The sequence below is a fragment of the Gymnodraco acuticeps genome, unplaced genomic scaffold, assembly GCF_902827175.1.
Source record: "Gymnodraco acuticeps unplaced genomic scaffold, fGymAcu1.1, whole genome shotgun sequence".
NCBI classification, from domain to species: domain Eukaryota; kingdom Metazoa; phylum Chordata; class Actinopteri; order Perciformes; family Bathydraconidae; genus Gymnodraco; species Gymnodraco acuticeps.
This window is the reverse complement of record NW_022991451.1, coordinates 421,004-440,107: the sequence shown is the minus strand read 5'-3', so window position 1 is coordinate 440,107 and position 19,104 is coordinate 421,004. Positions and strand designations below refer to the sequence as shown.

The following is a 19,104-nucleotide window of genomic DNA, read 5'->3' as shown; positions in this document are numbered from 1 at the left end:
TCTGGCTGGTAAATGGTGTTAATGGTAGATATCTCTTTTGGAACAGGTCATGTTTTAATATCACCAGTTCAGTATATTTCAGATAATATTGCAGCAATAGTTTTTTAGTTGCAAATGGCACAGAACAAATGTTTACTTTTAAGTACTTTTAACACAGTTTCCCTGCGGGGGATTAATAAAGTATTTGTGATACTGATTTCTGATTCTGAAGTGTTTTGCTTAGAAGTTGTTTGCATTTAGCTAAAGTGTGATGTTTGTCCTCATATTGCATTGCAATAGCCTGTTTAAAGTGATCATATAACAAACAACTAATCAGTACTGATACTGTATGCTAATAGATATAGGAGTGATAATAATACAGTAAATGCTTTGAATTTCTTAGATATAGCTGTGCAGTATTCTTAACAGACTGGATAGCAGCAGACAATAGAAGGCTTATTACAACCAGAAGAGACATGAGACTTTTATTTTTTAGAGACTTGAGACTTGACTTGGACTCGTGACCAAAGACTTGAGACTTGATCAAGTCTCACCCCACAAAGACTTGAGACTTGACTTGGACTCGTGACCAAAGACTTGAGACTTGACTTGGACTCGTGACCAAAGACTTGAGACTTGATCAAGTCTCACCCCACAAAGACTTGAGACTTGACTTGGACTCGTGACCAAAGACTTGAGACTTGACTTGGACTTGCAAAAAAAGACTTGTGAACATCTCTGCTACAAGGATGAGACTCAGAATCTCCTCCAGTAAGTGCAGTACCTGACATTGGAGGTTGACATGGAGAGTGCAGATTTAGAAACCGATTGTCCTTGGAGGATGGTGAGGAGGATCTGGTGGTTCACTATGTAGAAAACTGAGCTGTGGCCTTGCAAAAGACTGGCTGACTCAACAGGCTGGAGAAACTGCTGTGTTAGGGCATTCAGGCATAACTGCAAGTGACAATATGTATGATATTGTTTTTGTTTTTTATTTGCATCAATACCAGTGACTTTGTATTCTAACATCCAATGCTGCATGATTCCTGATGCTGCTATGTACAAAACATTCTGGTTTCAGGATTCTGACTTAAAACCAGCAAGTTGGTAAAAAAAAGTGACTCTTGGGTGCTAATGCTAATGCTAGTGATGGAATGTGTTCAAGAATTGAAATCACTGAAATAGGATAATTTGCAAGAATAACTTCCCAGTTGCTGATAAAAGCAGGAATCGTATATACGCGGTCTAACCTGATGACACCTTTGACGAAAAGCATTACTTTTAGTTCATAAAAGTTCCATTGTATATCTAAAACTAAAGGGTTAAAGTAGAATATTAAAACAAGTTCAGAACCATTAACAGCAGCATTTATCAACATGACGTAAAAAGTGTTAAGAACAATACATTACTAATACATTTGAATAATGCATTCCACATGAAACAGCACATGTTGGGAAGCGGTGCTGTGCTGTAGATGAAGCAGATTAAAAAGGGGAATGTTAAACATTAGTAGGTGATTTGTAGCTGAACTTGCTGATCCATCTCATAAATAACAAAATGCTCCGAGGTTACATCTAAAACCCAGAATCTTTGTCTAGCATCCACAAGGGTTCTGTTGTGACTGTGACTGGACGTGTTCCACAACAGAGCACTTAGTGGTTGGTATATGAGTGAGTAACCTTGATAACAAACATTATCCATTACAATGCTCCATCCAGGTTATTTTGTGTTAGAAGTGTGATGCGCTGGCTGCTGTTTATCTAGGTTCTTGGTATGTACTGTTTGAAGTTAGGCCCATGTCTTAACGTCTGCAAGCCATTGTCCACAGCTCAGGATGGCTGTTTGTGCGTGTGCATATGTACATGTGCTTGTGATTTTCCATGCTGTGTATCTGGCAGTGATATTGCATGGATCATGGATGTGGTTACTTCTCTGGTGTCCTGCTGCTAACATTTAATACAATGATACTGCTCTCCACTTTCTTTATGGTTGATTAGTTTTATACATATATTTATATAACTTAAAGTATGTGAAAAATGTGAATTAATCCTTCCGAAAGGCTTTATTTGGTCCGTGACTGTCAGCTAACCCTGCATTAGCTACACTCTGTCTCTTGGGCTTTGCGTGTCTAATTGCAACACATGACACACATGGACTCAGATGATTGTGACAGGTGGAGAGAGAAAGAGCTAAATGTATTGATGAATTACATCGGGAAAAAAATCCGACCTAACCCCAAGCTTTACGCAACAACAGGCCTAAAGGTGGAGGGGGGGGCTCAGTATAAACCCTGCAGGGAACTTAGGCTGTCAAATTATTCAATTTTATTTTGTTAGTTATCAAAAGTATAATAAACAAAACAATCAAGGCATATAATCATATGTAATTGTTATGTTAATTGATTGATGTACCTTTGTTACTGTAAATTGCTGCGTGTTAAATAACACTGAATAACAGTCAGTTTTCAAAATGCTTTTGTATTATTACAATGTGGCTGATAGTGAGTCCCCTGCTAAAGTCCACTGTGTTATGCTACTTTCAAATATGTATTTTCAATGCTTGTGTCATGTGCCACTGTAATGTTTTTTATTTCAAATATCTTGATTCTGAGGCTTTTCTAGGGAAATATTGATATATGCATTTGGATTATTAAATCACAAGGCAAGTGATTATTTCGATTTTTTTTCAACTACATTTAGGATTTTCTTTAACGTCATACTTCCTGTTTCCTGTGCTCAGGCTATGCTGGATGTAGCTGCTAACGAAGGCTGGCTGGTGGCTGCTCTCAGTATCTGTAACCTGGTGCAGATGGTGGTGCAGGGCCGCTGGCTGCACGACTCCCCCCTGCTGACCCTGCCTCATGTGGAACAGCAGCACCTCTATCTGTTCAGGTACACAACATCAGGAGCAGCTTGAATGCTGCACAAGGATTTGTAGATAGCTGCTACATGGCTAATCTGCGTCAGTGTTCTCCAGCTGTGATTAGCATCAGTGAACAACATAACATCTTTCATTCCGAAACGGCTTCTTCACATGTCATCTTAAAGAGCCTGTGACACGAGTTTCCCCCATCATCCAAACCCATCAATTTGAGTAAATATTGTCCCCTTGAAAACCGTTACTGAACTGATTTTGGATATTTGTACTTTAATAACCATTAATCTGCCCTTCAATGTTGACCATATTCTGGATCATTTCTGGGATTCTTCAAGTCCCGCCAAATTATGTGTGACGTAATTGTGGGCCAAGAGCTCCAGCTGCACCGTTCAGGATCCCAGCATCTGCATGTAAACGCACGATGGCGCACACAGCAGCAAGCGATGACAGCGATGACAGTTTAATTTTGAACGTGTCTGAGAGCTCATGAGGCTGAAGGATCGGTTTATGTTTTATCTGTTAGAAATGTAGGAATTAGGTGCGTCAATATCAGGTCAATATGGGCGATAATACGGTCATATAGCCAGTGGTGGAATGGGACCAAAAGGGATTGTGCTAGTGACTTATCCGACCGGCCCACTTCGGTACCGGCCCATCGGGATTCGTCCCGATGGCCAGTCCGCCACTGCACCCAGCCCAGCCCACGTAAACTGTCATCAGGAAATGCAGACCGGCTCAAACAAATGATTTGTAATCATCATCCTCACGATCATTTAATGTATCATAAAGCACTAATAAATGTAGTTTAATCCACTTGAGTTTACAACTACAAAAATAATCGATTTGTTTTTATATCACATCCGACGGGAGGAAATTCAGCAGCTCTCACTACCGATTTTTAATCCTAATTTAATCCTCATCTTCACCACGATCATTTATGTTTATGTTCGCCGAATTGACATGAAAGCACTGACAAATATGAATATACTGTAGTCAACTTCATTAAAACGTTATTAACGTGCCTAAACTCAGTAATTCACCATTTCTACGCATGACAACACACTTTGTCCGTGTTTGGCTCTCTCGCCGCACAGTGAAGCGTTCCCGCATTGACGTCACTTCCGGCTTCCCCCAAAACTTCAAAATGAGTCGAAGGAATTTCCCCGCGATGTTCGAAATTATTGATATTTATCGGAACGGTATCGCACCTTCTTTTTTAAACTGACGGTTCGAGATTACTTGTAGCCCAATATTTCATTGCACAACAGTTGTTGGGAGGCTGTCACAGGCTCTTTAAGGACTACAGTTATATAGTTTAAGGCCTCATAGCTTTAAGGTCTGGCTGCTGTAACAACTAGCATTACTCTGTAATGTATGCATCATTATCGCCCTGCCTGAAACGCCACCATTAGACTCCTTTGGTTACTGCTGTAACATAGTGACATCAGTATGTAACACTTGCACTTCTATTGGCTGGCGCTCCAACACATTGTATGCTAAGGGGAGGGACATTTCTGACAGATCTCTAATGGCGCTTTTCCACTGCAGCACATAGCACTCTTTTTGCTTTTCCACTAGGGGTAGTTCTGGATCAGGGCTACTTTTTCACCTTTTTTCTGGCCCTCCAAAATTGAGGTTCTTACCGGGCCAACAACCGGGCTGAATATGCTAAACTAGTGACGTAAACACTCTCGACTGCTGAATGGTCAGAGAGAATCGCTGGCAAGGGGGCTACAACTACAACAAAATGAACATATTTGACCGTGATTTAATTGTAATACATGTTTCAAAATGATGCCGAAGTAACAACATACTGATACCGGTAAGTAAAAACCATGAATTAATGCTTTGACAAGTCTGCAGACAGACCGCAGGCGAAAAACCTTTTAAAATGCGTGTTTTCTGAATGGAGATCGGCTAAGCTAACGCAGTATATGCTCCGACCGTCCACACTCACAACAACGGCCTATACAGACATGAATAAAGCAGCGACTGTATTCGCCATGACACAGACAGTCTGTGGTTTGTACTTGTTTAACCTTTGTCTAGTTTCTGAACAGATATGAGGAGCTGTGAGCTCTGAGTGCTAACGGCTGATGTTTTGGTTTTGTGGTTCGCATTGAAGATGACGTCACGGCAGTTTTACGCAGCGCCGCTCCGCCCACACTGCGTTACTATAGTTACTGCCCCAGCTACTAAACTGTAATGGAAACGCAGCATAAAGTGAGCCTGGCCTACCAAGGCCTAACTATACCGTACTAAGCCGAGCTAGGTCCTGCAGTGGAAAAGCGCCATAAGTGGTGGCCAATCACAACAGAGCCGGCCAGCTAACCAATCAGAGCAGACTGGGCTCTGGTTTCAGACAGAGGGTGAAAAGAGGTGCTGCAGCAAAGACAGTATGAGAAAAATCAAGAGCTTTTTGAACATTAAAGCATGGAGACGACAAGTCACAGTAGAGGGACTACATACTGATATGAACCTGAAAATAAGCATGTAATATGTATATTATATAATATGACCATCCACACGCCCAGGTATGAAACTGATCAAACACCAGCATTTACATTATTAAAACCTCCTACACAGGTAAAAAAACACACACACACACACATTTATACATATATTTGTAAAGCCCACAGTGTACGTTTTTCCATGCACACACTATAAGGATGTCCAGGCCTGCACCCTACCGTGTTAAATAATGTTGTGCAAACAATAACAATGAGAGAGATGAGAAAGTAAGACCTGCAGTCCCTTTCCTGAGGCAGCGTGAATCATGGGATAGGGTCTGTTATGAGTCTGCTTCATGTACAACAAATCTCCTCTCCCTTTCTTACTCACAGCAAATGGGCAAACAAGAAGGGAAGGAGCAGTGGGGGGGGGCCCAGTGGGCAGATCGAAGGACTTCCTGAGCTGATCGCTGCCTGCAACGGGAAGGAAAGTGTTTTCGCTGCCATTGTTGGCCAAGAGCTTCAATCCAGTCAGATCGCCCAGGTGAGATTACAAATATCATCACACCGATGGAAATATGTCATTATATTGCTGAAATATGTACTTTGTGGACAGAAATAACAGGGGAAATATTTAGCAAAAACATTTCTTCAGAATGAATTGCTATACTTAGTGCATGCAGATCACACACACACTCTCACACACACACCATTATCGGTGACGAGCCATGAGCAGTCCTGCCGCTGTGCAGAATCCTCCAGGATCCCCATCACTCTGCTCTGATAGGGCGTACAGCTCCAACTTAAGTGCTAATTGCTGCAGTAATGAGAGTGTCCGGGCACCATGGCAGGCCCTGCAGCTTCACCCAATCAGTGTCCCCGCTTTCCTCCTTCCCCACCTTTACCCCCCCTCTGCCCCCAGCCCCCCACAGTGTGGCGGCCTCTCTAATTAAATAATTAGATGTGCAGCAGTGTTCCGGGCCGACTTGCCCAGGGAGAGTAATCCTCACATAAATGGCTTTTGCCGGGTGAATCAGAGAGGCTTTTCTCTTAGCAGCACTCAATACACTGCCACACACACACACACACACACACACACACACACACACACACACACACACACACACACACACACACACACACACACACACACACACACACACACTAGCAACAGTGTTTTCTTTCCTGACACTTTCTTTATCTTTTTGATGTCTTCCTTATGGCGGGGCTTTTTGTGCTGAGCCAAATGTTAAATTCTCCATAAAATACTAAAGAGGGACACAGGGCCATGGAACAACAATAGAAACAAATAACTGTTATTAAACTGCAGGTTTACTGTAAGCTGAACTGTCTATCACAACACACTCTCACTCCCTAAGCGTCCAGGAGCGACGCTTGGTCAGGGTCCTATGGCGTGCAGTTGTGACGCGCCGAGGCTCCTTCAGCTTCATAAACGGACGCAAAGAGCTTTCAACTGATTGCAATGTATTCCCATCGGCGGCGGTATTTGACGCTTAGGGAAGCACCGCATCCATTTATGTCGGCAGCTCTTAAAGGCAATGTGAGCGTCCATTCCCATTGGATAACGGAGAATTGTACACCCGGAAGTAAGTATTCTCCTTACTGTCGATTGATTTGACAGTGATATCTCCACTACTCATCAACTCAAAAACACCAGATTATCCTTGTTAATTAACCTGTTAAGCCCGAGAGACCCGGTACCGGGGCCCTCCTGCAAAATCTTGCAGGAAACAGTGTCTGAGGGCATGTTCATTTAATAAACTATGAATGTTTTATATCCATGTAACAGAAAGAAACTCATCTAATTGATCATTTTAATTTTCTTTTTTTTTTAAAAACCCACAATGCTAACGCTGAGCCTCTGAATTAGCAACGAGCGAAAAATGCTAACAGATGACTGCACCGAAATTCACTCACAAAACCTTATTATTTATCTTTGCTGCACATCCAACCCATCGTTTCACATCGTGAGGTGACACAGAATCGAGGGGTACCCTCATTATCACTCAATGATACGAACTCTCGGAGATAATAACAAGAACAGACATCAAAACATATGGCGCTAGGTAGCTAAAAACGCTAACATGGCTCACCTGTGTCGTAGTCTGGTCAAAAGTGGTCTTCAATGGCATTAAAACGATAAAAACAATGCTAAAGTTAATCCATAGGTTAATCCAATGTGTCTGTGTCACTTTGACTGATTTCTGATAAACCATGAGCAATAAACCTGCTTTTCGGTTTTCAGAAGTCAGAGCTAGAGACAGCTTCACTCTGGTGCAAACCTGCATGCGCCAAGCCCCCACCTTTTTGTTTTAGACTGTGTGTGAGTGGGGAGATTCCCCTTCAATTCTATTGGCTCTACCGGTCAGAAAGAGATGTCAATCACCAAAATCGACCAATGGGTTCCAGGGAAACGGTAAAACCCCCATTTCCACCCAAATCACCCCAGAGGTGGAGTTTTTTCTTTGCTAAACCTCTCTAAAAAGGTCAAATGTCACTTGTTTTGCATCAATCTTGATACAGGGTACTTATTATATGTTGTACTTTGCATTCCTAAAGCTTTTAGTCTTACCATCATCCAAGGGTAGTTTTCACTGTAAGTAAAAAAGAATTTTTGGACGGACACTATATGTTTTTTTACTATGTTCAATCTGAATTTTCTTTAAAATAAAAAACATCTATATTGATTCTGACTTTTCTACATCCAACTCACAGGTTTATCATTACTTTGAGAAAAAAGATTATTAATTTAACCCTTTTAGAAGGGAAGATATGGTCATTTGTTCTGGGAATGTCATTTTCGAGACCTGAAAAACAGGCTCAGGCCTAAACTGGTTAAACGACATTGATAGGTTTAAATTGTGTACAATGCTTTTGTGTTTTTCCGCTTCAATTCTGAGAAACAACTTGTTTTCGCCCCAGCTATTGTTGTGACGACGCCTGTCCGCTTTAACAAACCACGTGATAAGTCAACAAGCTCTGTGATTGGATGAAACATAAATTCATACAAAAAAGTCCAACCCTGTCTCCTAAAAATTACGTTCCCACAGAACTAAATTGCATTCTCAATTATATTTAGCTAGAAACGTATTTTCTCCCACGTGACGTTTGTTATGAACGTATCTTAAATACGTTTATTTTCTACATATCTTTGCCATTTATTGTCTTGCTTTATAATAATGATAATAGTCATTTATAAATATCATTTTAGAGCAAACATTTGAAATCGAGAATCGGGCTCGATATATGGTTAAATTAAAATCAATTGGCGAGGCTGTAATTTCGCCAGCTGTTACTCATGCATGCTGTCAGACTGAGAAAGATAACTACAGCTCAGGTGAGGTTAGGGACTCTCTGAGTGTTTAGATAGTTAATTTTAGTCGAAGTTATCTCAGTGGGCCTCAAACAAATATGTGTTTTGAAATCATTCCAATGTATACTATAGGACAGTAAACCAAATATGAATTACCCCCCTGGAGGATGTGACGTCCACCCCCCAATTAAAACATGTTCATACAATACTGAATACATTTGAAGCCATTTTGACGTATATTACCTATGTCAATACGTTTCTGTTTTTGTAGTGTATTTGTCTTTTGTATAGATTTTTCATTTAATCTTTATATATAAAATTTCTCTTAAAATCTCGCTGAGGGCAGCGAATTGTCTAGAACCGGCCCTGGTAATAGGCCTCAAGAACCATTTTTGTGCTGGCAGACTCATAGAAACAAATTGGCGGGGCGCACTTCGCACGCACTAAAACATTTCCACGTGCTCCGCGCTCACATTATGCTGGGCCCACATGCCTTAGCACCGCTGCTATGACTCCATCCTAGGGGAAACACTGTACGTGTTTCTGTACTTCCTCTAAGAAGAAAAGACAGTAACAGAATATCTCTGTGGCTTCAGGCGTGATCGCCGTTCAAATGACAGCGTTGGTTTCCCCAAAAGTGGGCGGGCTGTAAAGTGACGTAGATTTTACTCTCATCTATTATTCAAAACCATTCTATTTATTCTAACGTAAATTACATGCCAGTGTTTTATCTTTTTATTACTTATATTTTTATACTTTATTTGCTATGGGTTATATCTGAAGCAAATTATGTTTCTGAAGATGTGTAGTCAATTCCACCCTTCAATGTAGCATAAATATAGTTGAGTATCATCCGCATAACAATGAAAGTTTACAGAATGATTCCTTATAATATTGCCTAACGGAAGCATATATAATGTGAACAAAATAGGTCCGAGCACTGAGCCCTGTGGCACTCCATGGCTAACTTTGGTTTGCATGGAAGATTCATCGTTAACACGTACAAACTGAGAGCGTTCATATAGATAGGACCTAAAGCAGTTCCCTGTATGCCAACTAAGTGCTCTAGTCTTTGCAATAGGATATCATGGTCGATAGTATCAAATGCAGCACTGAGATCGAGCAAAACAAGAATAGAGACACGTCCCTTGTCTGAGGCTATTAGAATGTCATTTGTGACTTTAACCAGAGCTGTCTCTGTGCTATGATGTGTTCTAAAGCCATCTGGGTGGTGTGTGTCTACAGAAGGTCCAGTTGTGATAGACACGGTTCGCCACTGCGAAACACAATAGCCAGCATGTGTAGTTCTGGGGGGGCGTTCGAGTCCAGTTTTGAATAGTCTGTCGTGGTTTCGTTACATTTCAAAGAGCTTGACGCTCGGCGTAACCTTGGCGCACTGCCACTCCAACATCCAATCCCAGAGCTTGAAGATTAATCACGGGGTTTGTCGCAAAGCGGACAGGCGTCGTCACAACAATAGCTGGGGATTGTGGGTAGTGTAGTCTCTTTGGTGCTCCACATTTCAGAGAAAACAAGTTGTTTCTCAGAATTTAAGGGGAAAAACACAAAAGCATTGTACACAATTTAAACCTATCAATGTCATTTAATTAACAAAGGTAATCTGGTGTTTTTGAGTTGATGAGTAGTGGAGATATCACTGTCAAATCAATCGACAGTAAGGAGAATACTTACTTCCGGGTGTACAATTCTCCGTTATCCAACGCTCACATTGCCTTTAAGAGCTGCCGACATAAATGGATGCGGTGCTTCCCTGAGCATCAAATACCGCCGCCGATGGGAATACATTGCAATCAGTTGAAAGCTCTTTGCGTTTATTTATAAACTACGTGAACAAGTGGATTTTGCATAATAGGTGACCTTTAAAATCAGAATTCTGACTTAGGATACCACTTTCATTACAAATGACAACACATAAAGAAAGGATGATGTTCCTGCCGCTTTGTGTTATTCATGTGCAGAGAGGGGAATGAACTTAGCTGCTGCTGTAGTGGGCCAATCACAGGCCACATTCAATTGCTTGTGATGATTATCTGTGAGAATAACTCTCTCAAATATTATTTGTTTTATAGATCTGGGTACAAAAATGATCAAATGAAGGTATTGTTTGAATGTAGAAGTTGCAATTCTTCTTGGTTCTGGGTTATCTGGTCGATACCCTAAAGATATTGAGTACTGATACCCAGCCTGACATTTAAACGTTGTGTGTACACTTCCTGGTAAACTTGTAAAATGTGCAGTATGTAATGGACCAGATCTAAAAATCCTAGCTGTAATACTTCCAGAGCCCAGACTTGTGAAGACTACTGTAATCTTTTGCACCACCAACTCTGATGAAGTGGTGCAAATGTGAGATTGTTTTGGTGAATGTGGAACAGTATAGGAGACGTGACATGGATCTTCTCTCTCCGGTCAGGCCTGGTCCTTCCTGAGCCACCTCCCGGTGCTGGAGGTGGAGCTGAGTGTGAAGGGCTGGTGGGAGGAGAGCCGGGAGCAGACGGAGCGCCGCCTCCCCGCAGCAGGAGCCCAGCGGGGGGGGGAGGGCGGCTGGCTGCAGGTCCACGCTGACCAGGAGTACGTCCTGCAGGTCGCTCTGAGGCGCATCAACGCGGGCCAGCAGAGGGTCAGTACACCCAGCACACACTCTGTCCAATGAGAACATATCAAACACCAAATAGTGACGAATAGTTACATCTGCTAATTATATATAATACAATATAATAGGGACAGTTTACTCCCGCTAAACTCTGTGCCTTCACAACTTCATAGCATCCATCTGTTTGCATTTCACATATTGATCTATTATTAAAATAAGCAGTGTTTTATATTACTGTACAGCAATTGATTTATATTCTATTTTTAGCTCATCTAATTCTATTTTACATGTATAAAGTTGACTTCTCCTGCATTACTTGCACATGAGTATTGCAACACATACGTTTTATTTAAGTTCTTTAAAGGTTTAACAATATCAGACCATCATCTCTATAATCATCATACAGGCGGAGCTCTTTTGATCCTGTCAGATTTATTGCCCCATAAATTATTTTATTGATTTAAAAGGTTTTTTTTTAATCTTTTGACTATTCTTTAAACTGCATTCTTTGCTGGAGTTGCGCTGCATGTTGGCTGCAGATGCAGGGGAGCCTCAGAGAGATATACTGCTCTTCAGATGCTGTGGATACTCCAGGGATTCAGTACAGTTGGGGGACTGGTTTATGAAAAGGTTTCCACCTCTGAGAAGCTGCTGGGAGACAGACTCCTCTAGGGACATATAGAACCACCTGAATACATTGAATCTGATGTCTATTTAAAGAAGCCGAAAACCCTGTCACCAGGTATATTACCTTCTTTTACTACATTGCACATGGCCATGGGTTTATTATGAATTTCACAAGGTAGGAAACAAAACTTGATGTGTAAGTAAGTTTGAATGGATTTGTAAAAGTGTCTTCTGAATCCCAACCACCAGTGTCTCTTCAACATTTCAAACAATCCTTTGTTGTATGTATAACACTGATAATAATGTGACCTTAGTCTTATGTCATTGTATCCTATTTCCAGGAGGATTGAAGCCTGAGCCAGCCCTCAATATATGTCTTTTTACGAGACTGTAATCTTTCTACAGGATATGGCATCCAAACATTCAGATCTGCATTATTTTTGCTAAAAACAATTTTTGCGACAATATATTTTAATAACAAATACTCCATCAGCAGTAAACATATTTCTTAAGTAAGCTTTTGAAGTATAAACATGTACTTAAATATTCAGTTTGCTCACATACAGATTTGTATGCAGGTTTATTTTTTTTATTTTTTCTGTACCATGTGACCCTAGAGGGGGCTCTGTTAAAGTCATTTTGAAGAATCCAATGTACTTTTAAATGGACAGCTATGAAACAGTAGTATCTACGGAGCCCTGGAGGGTTCATAGAGAGAAAAATAAATAAAACGTGGCCACGCTTTATTAACTTATGCGCACGAGATGTAAAGCGTGGCCACGCTTTAAATACAACGAGGCCACGCTTTATTAACTCGTTAAAAGCATTACGTGGCCTGTACTACGAAGCAGGATTTGCTATTTACACTATTCATTCATGAATAATGACGCTGTCAGCACGCGTCTCCATGTTTGTGATTGGTCAAATGTTGCTAACCCCGTCCCTTTCACGTGAACGCGCTCTCAGCCGGACAGAGAAACCCTGGTTGATTACTGAGTTGATAACCAGCTTCGTAGGACCGCTTAGCGACATCGCGTTTGTTAGGGTCAGTTAAGCCGGGTAACTCAAACATATCCAGGGTCTGTTGAACTGGCTTCGTCGTACAGGGCACTGGAGGCAGTAACGTGTAACCCAGCAGAATCTGAGAAGAGCAGCATCAGCGGCAAAGAGCTGTGCCTTTTACTGTTTACTTCACTGTGTTTCCCTTCATTAGAACCGCTGAATAGAGATCGAGGCTGCTACGTTTAACCACACACATCTATACACACACCGAACTACCAGAGTATTCCCCCTCGCTTTATGAAGGAGATGTCCTATCACCAGGGCGCATGATGTGTGTTTGTGCTCAGCTCCGCTCTGTGTGTGTGTGTGTCCGACACCACCGGCATTTGTTTTCAAATGACCACGAACAGTAATTTACACGAATCTGGTTCTCCATAGTTATATGTGTATTCCCAAGTGAAAGAAATTAGTTTAATCTTAATCTCGATGTAGTGCTATAGTCCTGCCGGTGTGCACCGGAACAAGCGACACTATCATAAACAAATGCCCACACACACACACACACGCCCTGGCGACCGGACATATTCTTCATAAAACTAATCAATTTAAAACGAGGCCACGCTTTATTAACTCGTACGCACGCTTTATTAACTCGTGCGCACGCTTTATTAACTCGTGCGCACGAGTTAATAAAGCGTTCGCACAAGAAGGTATCTCGTGCGAACGAGAAAGTAAAACGTGGCCACGTTTTATTTATTTTTCTCTCTATGAACCCTCCAGGGCTCCTATTGTTATTAGTATTATATGTATTATTTTGCATAGCAGTCTCCTGTAGGCATTATACAATTATCTTACAAGTGCTGAGATCTCATAAGTGTGTGTGTGTGTGTGTGTGTGTGTGTGTGTGTGTGTGTGTGTGTGTGTGTGTGTGTGTGGGTGTGGGTGTGGGTGTGGGTGTGTGTGTGTGTGTGTTTCAGAGGAAGCAGGACAGCAAGGCGCAGGCTCCCAGGTTCCCCAAGCTGAAGGATGAAGGCTGGTTCCTGGTGGTGGGGGAGGTGGACCGCCGGGAGCTGCTGGCCGTCAAACGGATCGGATACGTCCGCCAGCGCACAGCTGTGTCCGTGGCCTTCTACACTCCAGAGAAGACCGGGAAGTAAGCAGTAACTCAAACAGGAGCGAGAACACGAGCTTCACACACACACTCCATACACAGCCGCTGCAAACAAACACCTCCGTTTGAGAGTTTCAGGTCACACACACTGAACTGCTTTATTGTCCACACACACTCTGGATTAGGAGCATAGTAGTACTTTACAATCAAATACTTAAACATCTACTTAGCAGAGTGTGTCTAAGACATCTGACGTGGTCTTCAGTGGCCAAAGAACTCGTGAAATTTGAGATGTGTTATACATACAGGAATATCAGTCATTGAGATTACTCAAGGGGAAGCATGGACTGTGAATGACTTGATAAAACAGTCATTTCTTCACAGAATTAAACTGCCTTATTAGATTGAAAACTAGACATGAAATCACATGGAAATCAACTTGAGTTTTTAGAGGTTCCATGATTTCCTAAAACCATTAGCCATGCTAGCTTTTAGCAACATTACTCTCATACATTCTTACCTGTGTACCCTCTCTGCCTCAGGTGCATCTACACCCTGTACCTGATGAGCGACTGCTATCTGGGTCTGGACCAGCAGTACGACATCCACCTGAACGTAACCCCCGCCAGCATCAGTGCTCAGGTGAACACAGAGGTGACTCAGTGAGCGACCCCCCCCCCCCTCAGGATCCTCATGCTGCACAGATTGGGATGTGATATGTTGCTCCGTGCACTTTGAATCAGCTGCTCTGACGCTTCACATCCTCACTGCATTGCATTCTGGACTATTGAAGCTGCTGTTGTGTCTCCTCTACTCTGGATCTCTCTGATTATTAAATATCTGTCAAATACAGTGGTGCAGGGATGATGTTTTTTCCCTTGGAATTTGGACAAATGCAGAAAATAAGATCTTTGGCAAACACGTTTTTTATGATACTTACGTTTTTGCCAGCAGGATCATATCCACAGATTAACACCACGTTTATAATAATAGAAGCTTTAATATCATTTCCAGAAGCTAACGTGAGGATATAAAGGAACAATATCATCTTCGCATTACTTCACGTCACCACCGCTAAGCTAAAGGTGGCTAATGTTTGGCGTGACTACAAAATGAGAACATCTCTTCAGCTTGTGTTGACCATAGATCATATCAAAAACAGATTTAAAAAAGAATCAACACTGAGACAAGCAAACCAGAAGGGCTGAAATGCTGACTCATTTCCAGGTTTTCGGACTCATTCCTGCACCACTGTATTTGCATCAGAAACAAAGTCTTTCAAAGGGAAAGGTTTAATTAAAGATATTTGATTTGAAGTTTTCCTTTTGTTGAGTTAACCTAATTTACCAGTAATGATCATCTGGAACTGTAAACGGTGTTGCTCCTTAACCACGCCTCGGTCAGTGATGTCACAGCTGGCACTTATCCTTTGACCATTTTTCTATTTCATCAGAAGTCTGTTTTTCTAGACCAAATATGTTATACACACATGTCTGTGAAATAAAGATTGTTTTGTCTAAAAGAATAAAGGTGTCAGTGAGCTTCGGATAAACCAGGTCGCACAACATGTCATCAGACCAATCCAAAGGGGACATCATTTGTATGCACGCTTCATCACACTTCAATTACTTTTATTTTGTTTGCCACTGTAGTTTGATTTACTCCAAAAACATTTCCAGTCAACATTAAATATGTAACTTAGGCTACTACAGTGTTATGTAAGCTGGTCACTTCGTAGACAAAAAGGGTACCATGCATCACACACACACAAAACAAGTTTACATTCAAATCAATAAGCAATTATTCCCCCTCCTCCTTATAACCTCAACTATAATAGTTGCTGATTGTTGGATATTGTGTGAAACTATACAACATTAACTGAAGATGTGGGCAGATTGCAACATGCTTTACGGATTTACCCCAACAGAGTAATGCAGTATAAATGATAACTTTGTGATGTATTGTTCATCCATCTGTTGTGAAGAGAACCGTAGTGAAAAGTTATACAAAAAGACCCCCTTGTACATCCATGAACTAAACAGGGTGCTTATGGATGAGACAGTGTGCAGTGTGATACAGGCAGGCCAGCAAAATAAGTGTTTTAAGAATAAAAACGTCAACAGTAGTGACATGAGGGTAAAATGTGGTGTTGTAATCTGTACTGCTAGCATACGAGCAACCCGAAACCCCGAGACAGTCCCCTGCTCCTAACAACACCAACATGAAGTTACTACAGTGTGTGTAAAGTCAGTTTAAACTCCTATGTGGGCCAGACTAATGATAGCATAAATATGACGGACGGGTATTACTTTTAAGCAAGTTCACAAAGCTAACAGGTCACACAAACAGAACCTCAGAAGTTCATCACCATTAATATACAACAGACCCACGAGCGAGAGGACCGTTACGTCTGACACGATTCAGCCTCAGTGACGGCTGTCCACAGTTCAGCCTCCATCTGCAGGTGAGTGCTGGGATTGGTGGGTCGCTCCAGGTACAGCACCAATAGGGATCCTCGACGCTTCCAGTGGGCGGGATAAGGCAGCACTTCATTACAAGAAGGCCAATGGCAGCACAGGTCATTTACACACAGATCTCACTGAGATGATGAGCCATCGTTCAATTCATTATGTACACCATGTGTTTTACTGCCGTGTCAACATGACCTACCTGAAAGAAAAGGACTGAACTTATTCCCTTACATCATCAATGGTGGGCTGCACGATCCTCAATATGAACAAAATATAGAGTAGTTTCAACAAGCTAACTGTTATAATGCACATTCAGAAATGGCTTGAGGACAGTTCTATTATAATGTTGTTGGGTCAGCCACAGCAAATATGTGATACATGTGAATTCTATCATAATAAACCCTTTGGGATTTACTCAATGAAGAATATGTGTCTCTAAGAAATTACCACATTATCATCATAGGTCAAATCTAAATCTAGAATCCCAACTTCCTGACAGTTAAACAGATGCCGACACTAGACTATGTGTTCTGCTTGTGTTGCCTGAATTTGACTTTTTAAAGCTCCTGTAGATTAGCACACCCGAAGGCTTTGTTTATAGAGCTGTCTATCCAGGACTCCTTTTCTAAACTGAATCACATTAGTTGTGCCTGTTTACATGGTCTTTAAAAAGATGTCAGGCTCTAATCCAATTCTTCTGTTTGCACTCACAATAAGTGTGTGCCTGCTGCACTTGAAGGAACTAGGAGAAAGCTGAATCCCTCTCTTCAGCCCAAAAATGACACGTGAGTTGAGCTGATCATTTTGGAGCTGAAAAAAAGGGATGGAGTAACCGGAGCATTTCTAAAAGTCAGACCCGCATCAGATAGCTGTGTCACAGAGGTCACGACCCTGCAACAGTTCTGGAGGTTTAATGACCGGAAGAGGAGTGGGTATTCTTTGGTCACACGCATTACACACATCATCAATGTTAGACCTTTAAGACAGCTCTGGAGTTTTTGTTTACACAGAATGTGTTACATGTTCCCGGACAAACTACATCATAATAAAGGGATTTAGTATTTTTCACCACAGATTTGTGATAAAAATAGATACGTGGCTGTTTGTATTGGGGTATAAAACAGCATGTCATTTTGGGAGATAACATTTACAAAGAAAACTAATAGTTTAAGAGAATAGAACATTTGCTATTTCTTGTTTTAATGTTTTTAATTCCCCAAAAATGTTTCACGGTGTTAGAAGAAAGTGTTCTCGTGTGCGGCGAGTCCCGCTGGGGGAGAATATGAATGTATGACCTCAGTATTTCGCAAATCTTGGCTGTGCCCTGAAGCAGCAGAAATCCAGTTCCTGTCAGATTTGTTTCCTCGTGTGAATGTCACCAGTAGATCTGTTTCTCACTGCGTGTGTTTCTGACTTTGCTACTCAAGAACTAAATACAGTCGCCATTTTCATAACTCATTTTCAACCCACAATTCCTTAATCTCTGCCATTTGAAAAGTGTGTCCATGCTGGAACACAACATGATGCCAGCAATCAAAACACAAATCTATTCTGAAATATTCAACATATAAGCACAAAACAAAAGTGAATGTCTTGTATGGACTCTCAAGACGAGCTTTAAGAGGTCTTGAAGACCCTAAGCACAAACCCTTTTAACACATGGAGTGCCTCTTTGATATTGTGCCCCACATCTACTGACTGCACAAAGCAGGCAATGCCTTGAGGCAATGTCTGTGGCAAAAAAAAAAGAACATTTGTTGGAAATGTGCCTCACTGAATTACTATCAACATATTTGTTTATAATCCTAAAGCCAAGTGTCAAAAAGTAGGTTTTAGATCTTACATGTTATTGTGCAGTGTCAAATACATGTAGGCTACGTTTAATCTGGGACTGAAACTAATGATTCATTTATTTTATTTACAATTAAAATGCTTTTTTCCCCACCAATAACCATTTGGTCTATACAAAAAATGAATAATGCCCATCGCAAAATCCTCCAAACCGACGTCATGACATCTACAATTAGCTAAAGTCCAGAGTCTGAAGGTGTTTAATTGACTTTATTAAGATCTGACATTTGATATTCTGTAACAATACTGTTAGAATATATAAAAAATACCGGCCTGCCGCACCCTGCCGAGGAGAGGGGGGAGAGGAGGCTGCCCCATCACAGCCCGTCCGCTCTCTGTCCCAACTGCAGGACAACTGTAGCACCTCCAATACCAGCACTGAGCATTATCCTGCATTCATAATGATGTATTATTGACCTACAATGGATAGAGGCTCCACAGAGTGTTGAGTGAACCGCACACCTCATGTTAGGTTACACAGTGATGTGCAGAGGGACCGTGTGCACGTAATGAACATTTCCCGTTCTGCTTTATTTTTCTATTTTCTGGAGAACAAACCAATAAGATGAGAGACTTCCTGAGAAATAACACAAAGATTGGACTCTAAATTGAACTTACAAGTTTACAACAAGTTAGAACAATTGTTATATTGTAATTCTACACGCATATTGAATACACCAAGTGATGTGTAATATAGACCATAATAACCATTTTCGGATCTTCTGCAGGTTAAAGAGGCTTCAGCCGTCACACGGAAACTGCTAGACCATATTACTGCATTCAAAAGT

At 41.4% G+C, this 19,104-nt stretch overlaps 1 protein-coding gene across 1 annotated transcript in view; it reads left to right on the top strand.

Moving 5' to 3' along the window:
• ascc3 (activating signal cointegrator 1 complex subunit 3) overlaps nucleotides 1-15,519 on the top strand; it is a gene marked incomplete in the record, with an annotated part of 191,770 nt that extends 176,251 nt beyond the window's left edge. The window contains 5 exon segments of the mRNA XM_034196559.1: nucleotides 2,719-2,870; nucleotides 5,700-5,850; nucleotides 11,075-11,281; nucleotides 13,861-14,036; nucleotides 14,537-15,519. Coding sequence (XP_034052450.1) covers nucleotides 2,719-2,870; nucleotides 5,700-5,850; nucleotides 11,075-11,281; nucleotides 13,861-14,036; nucleotides 14,537-14,660 — 810 coding nt within the window.
• Nucleotides 15,520-19,104: the final 3,585 nt, after the last annotated feature.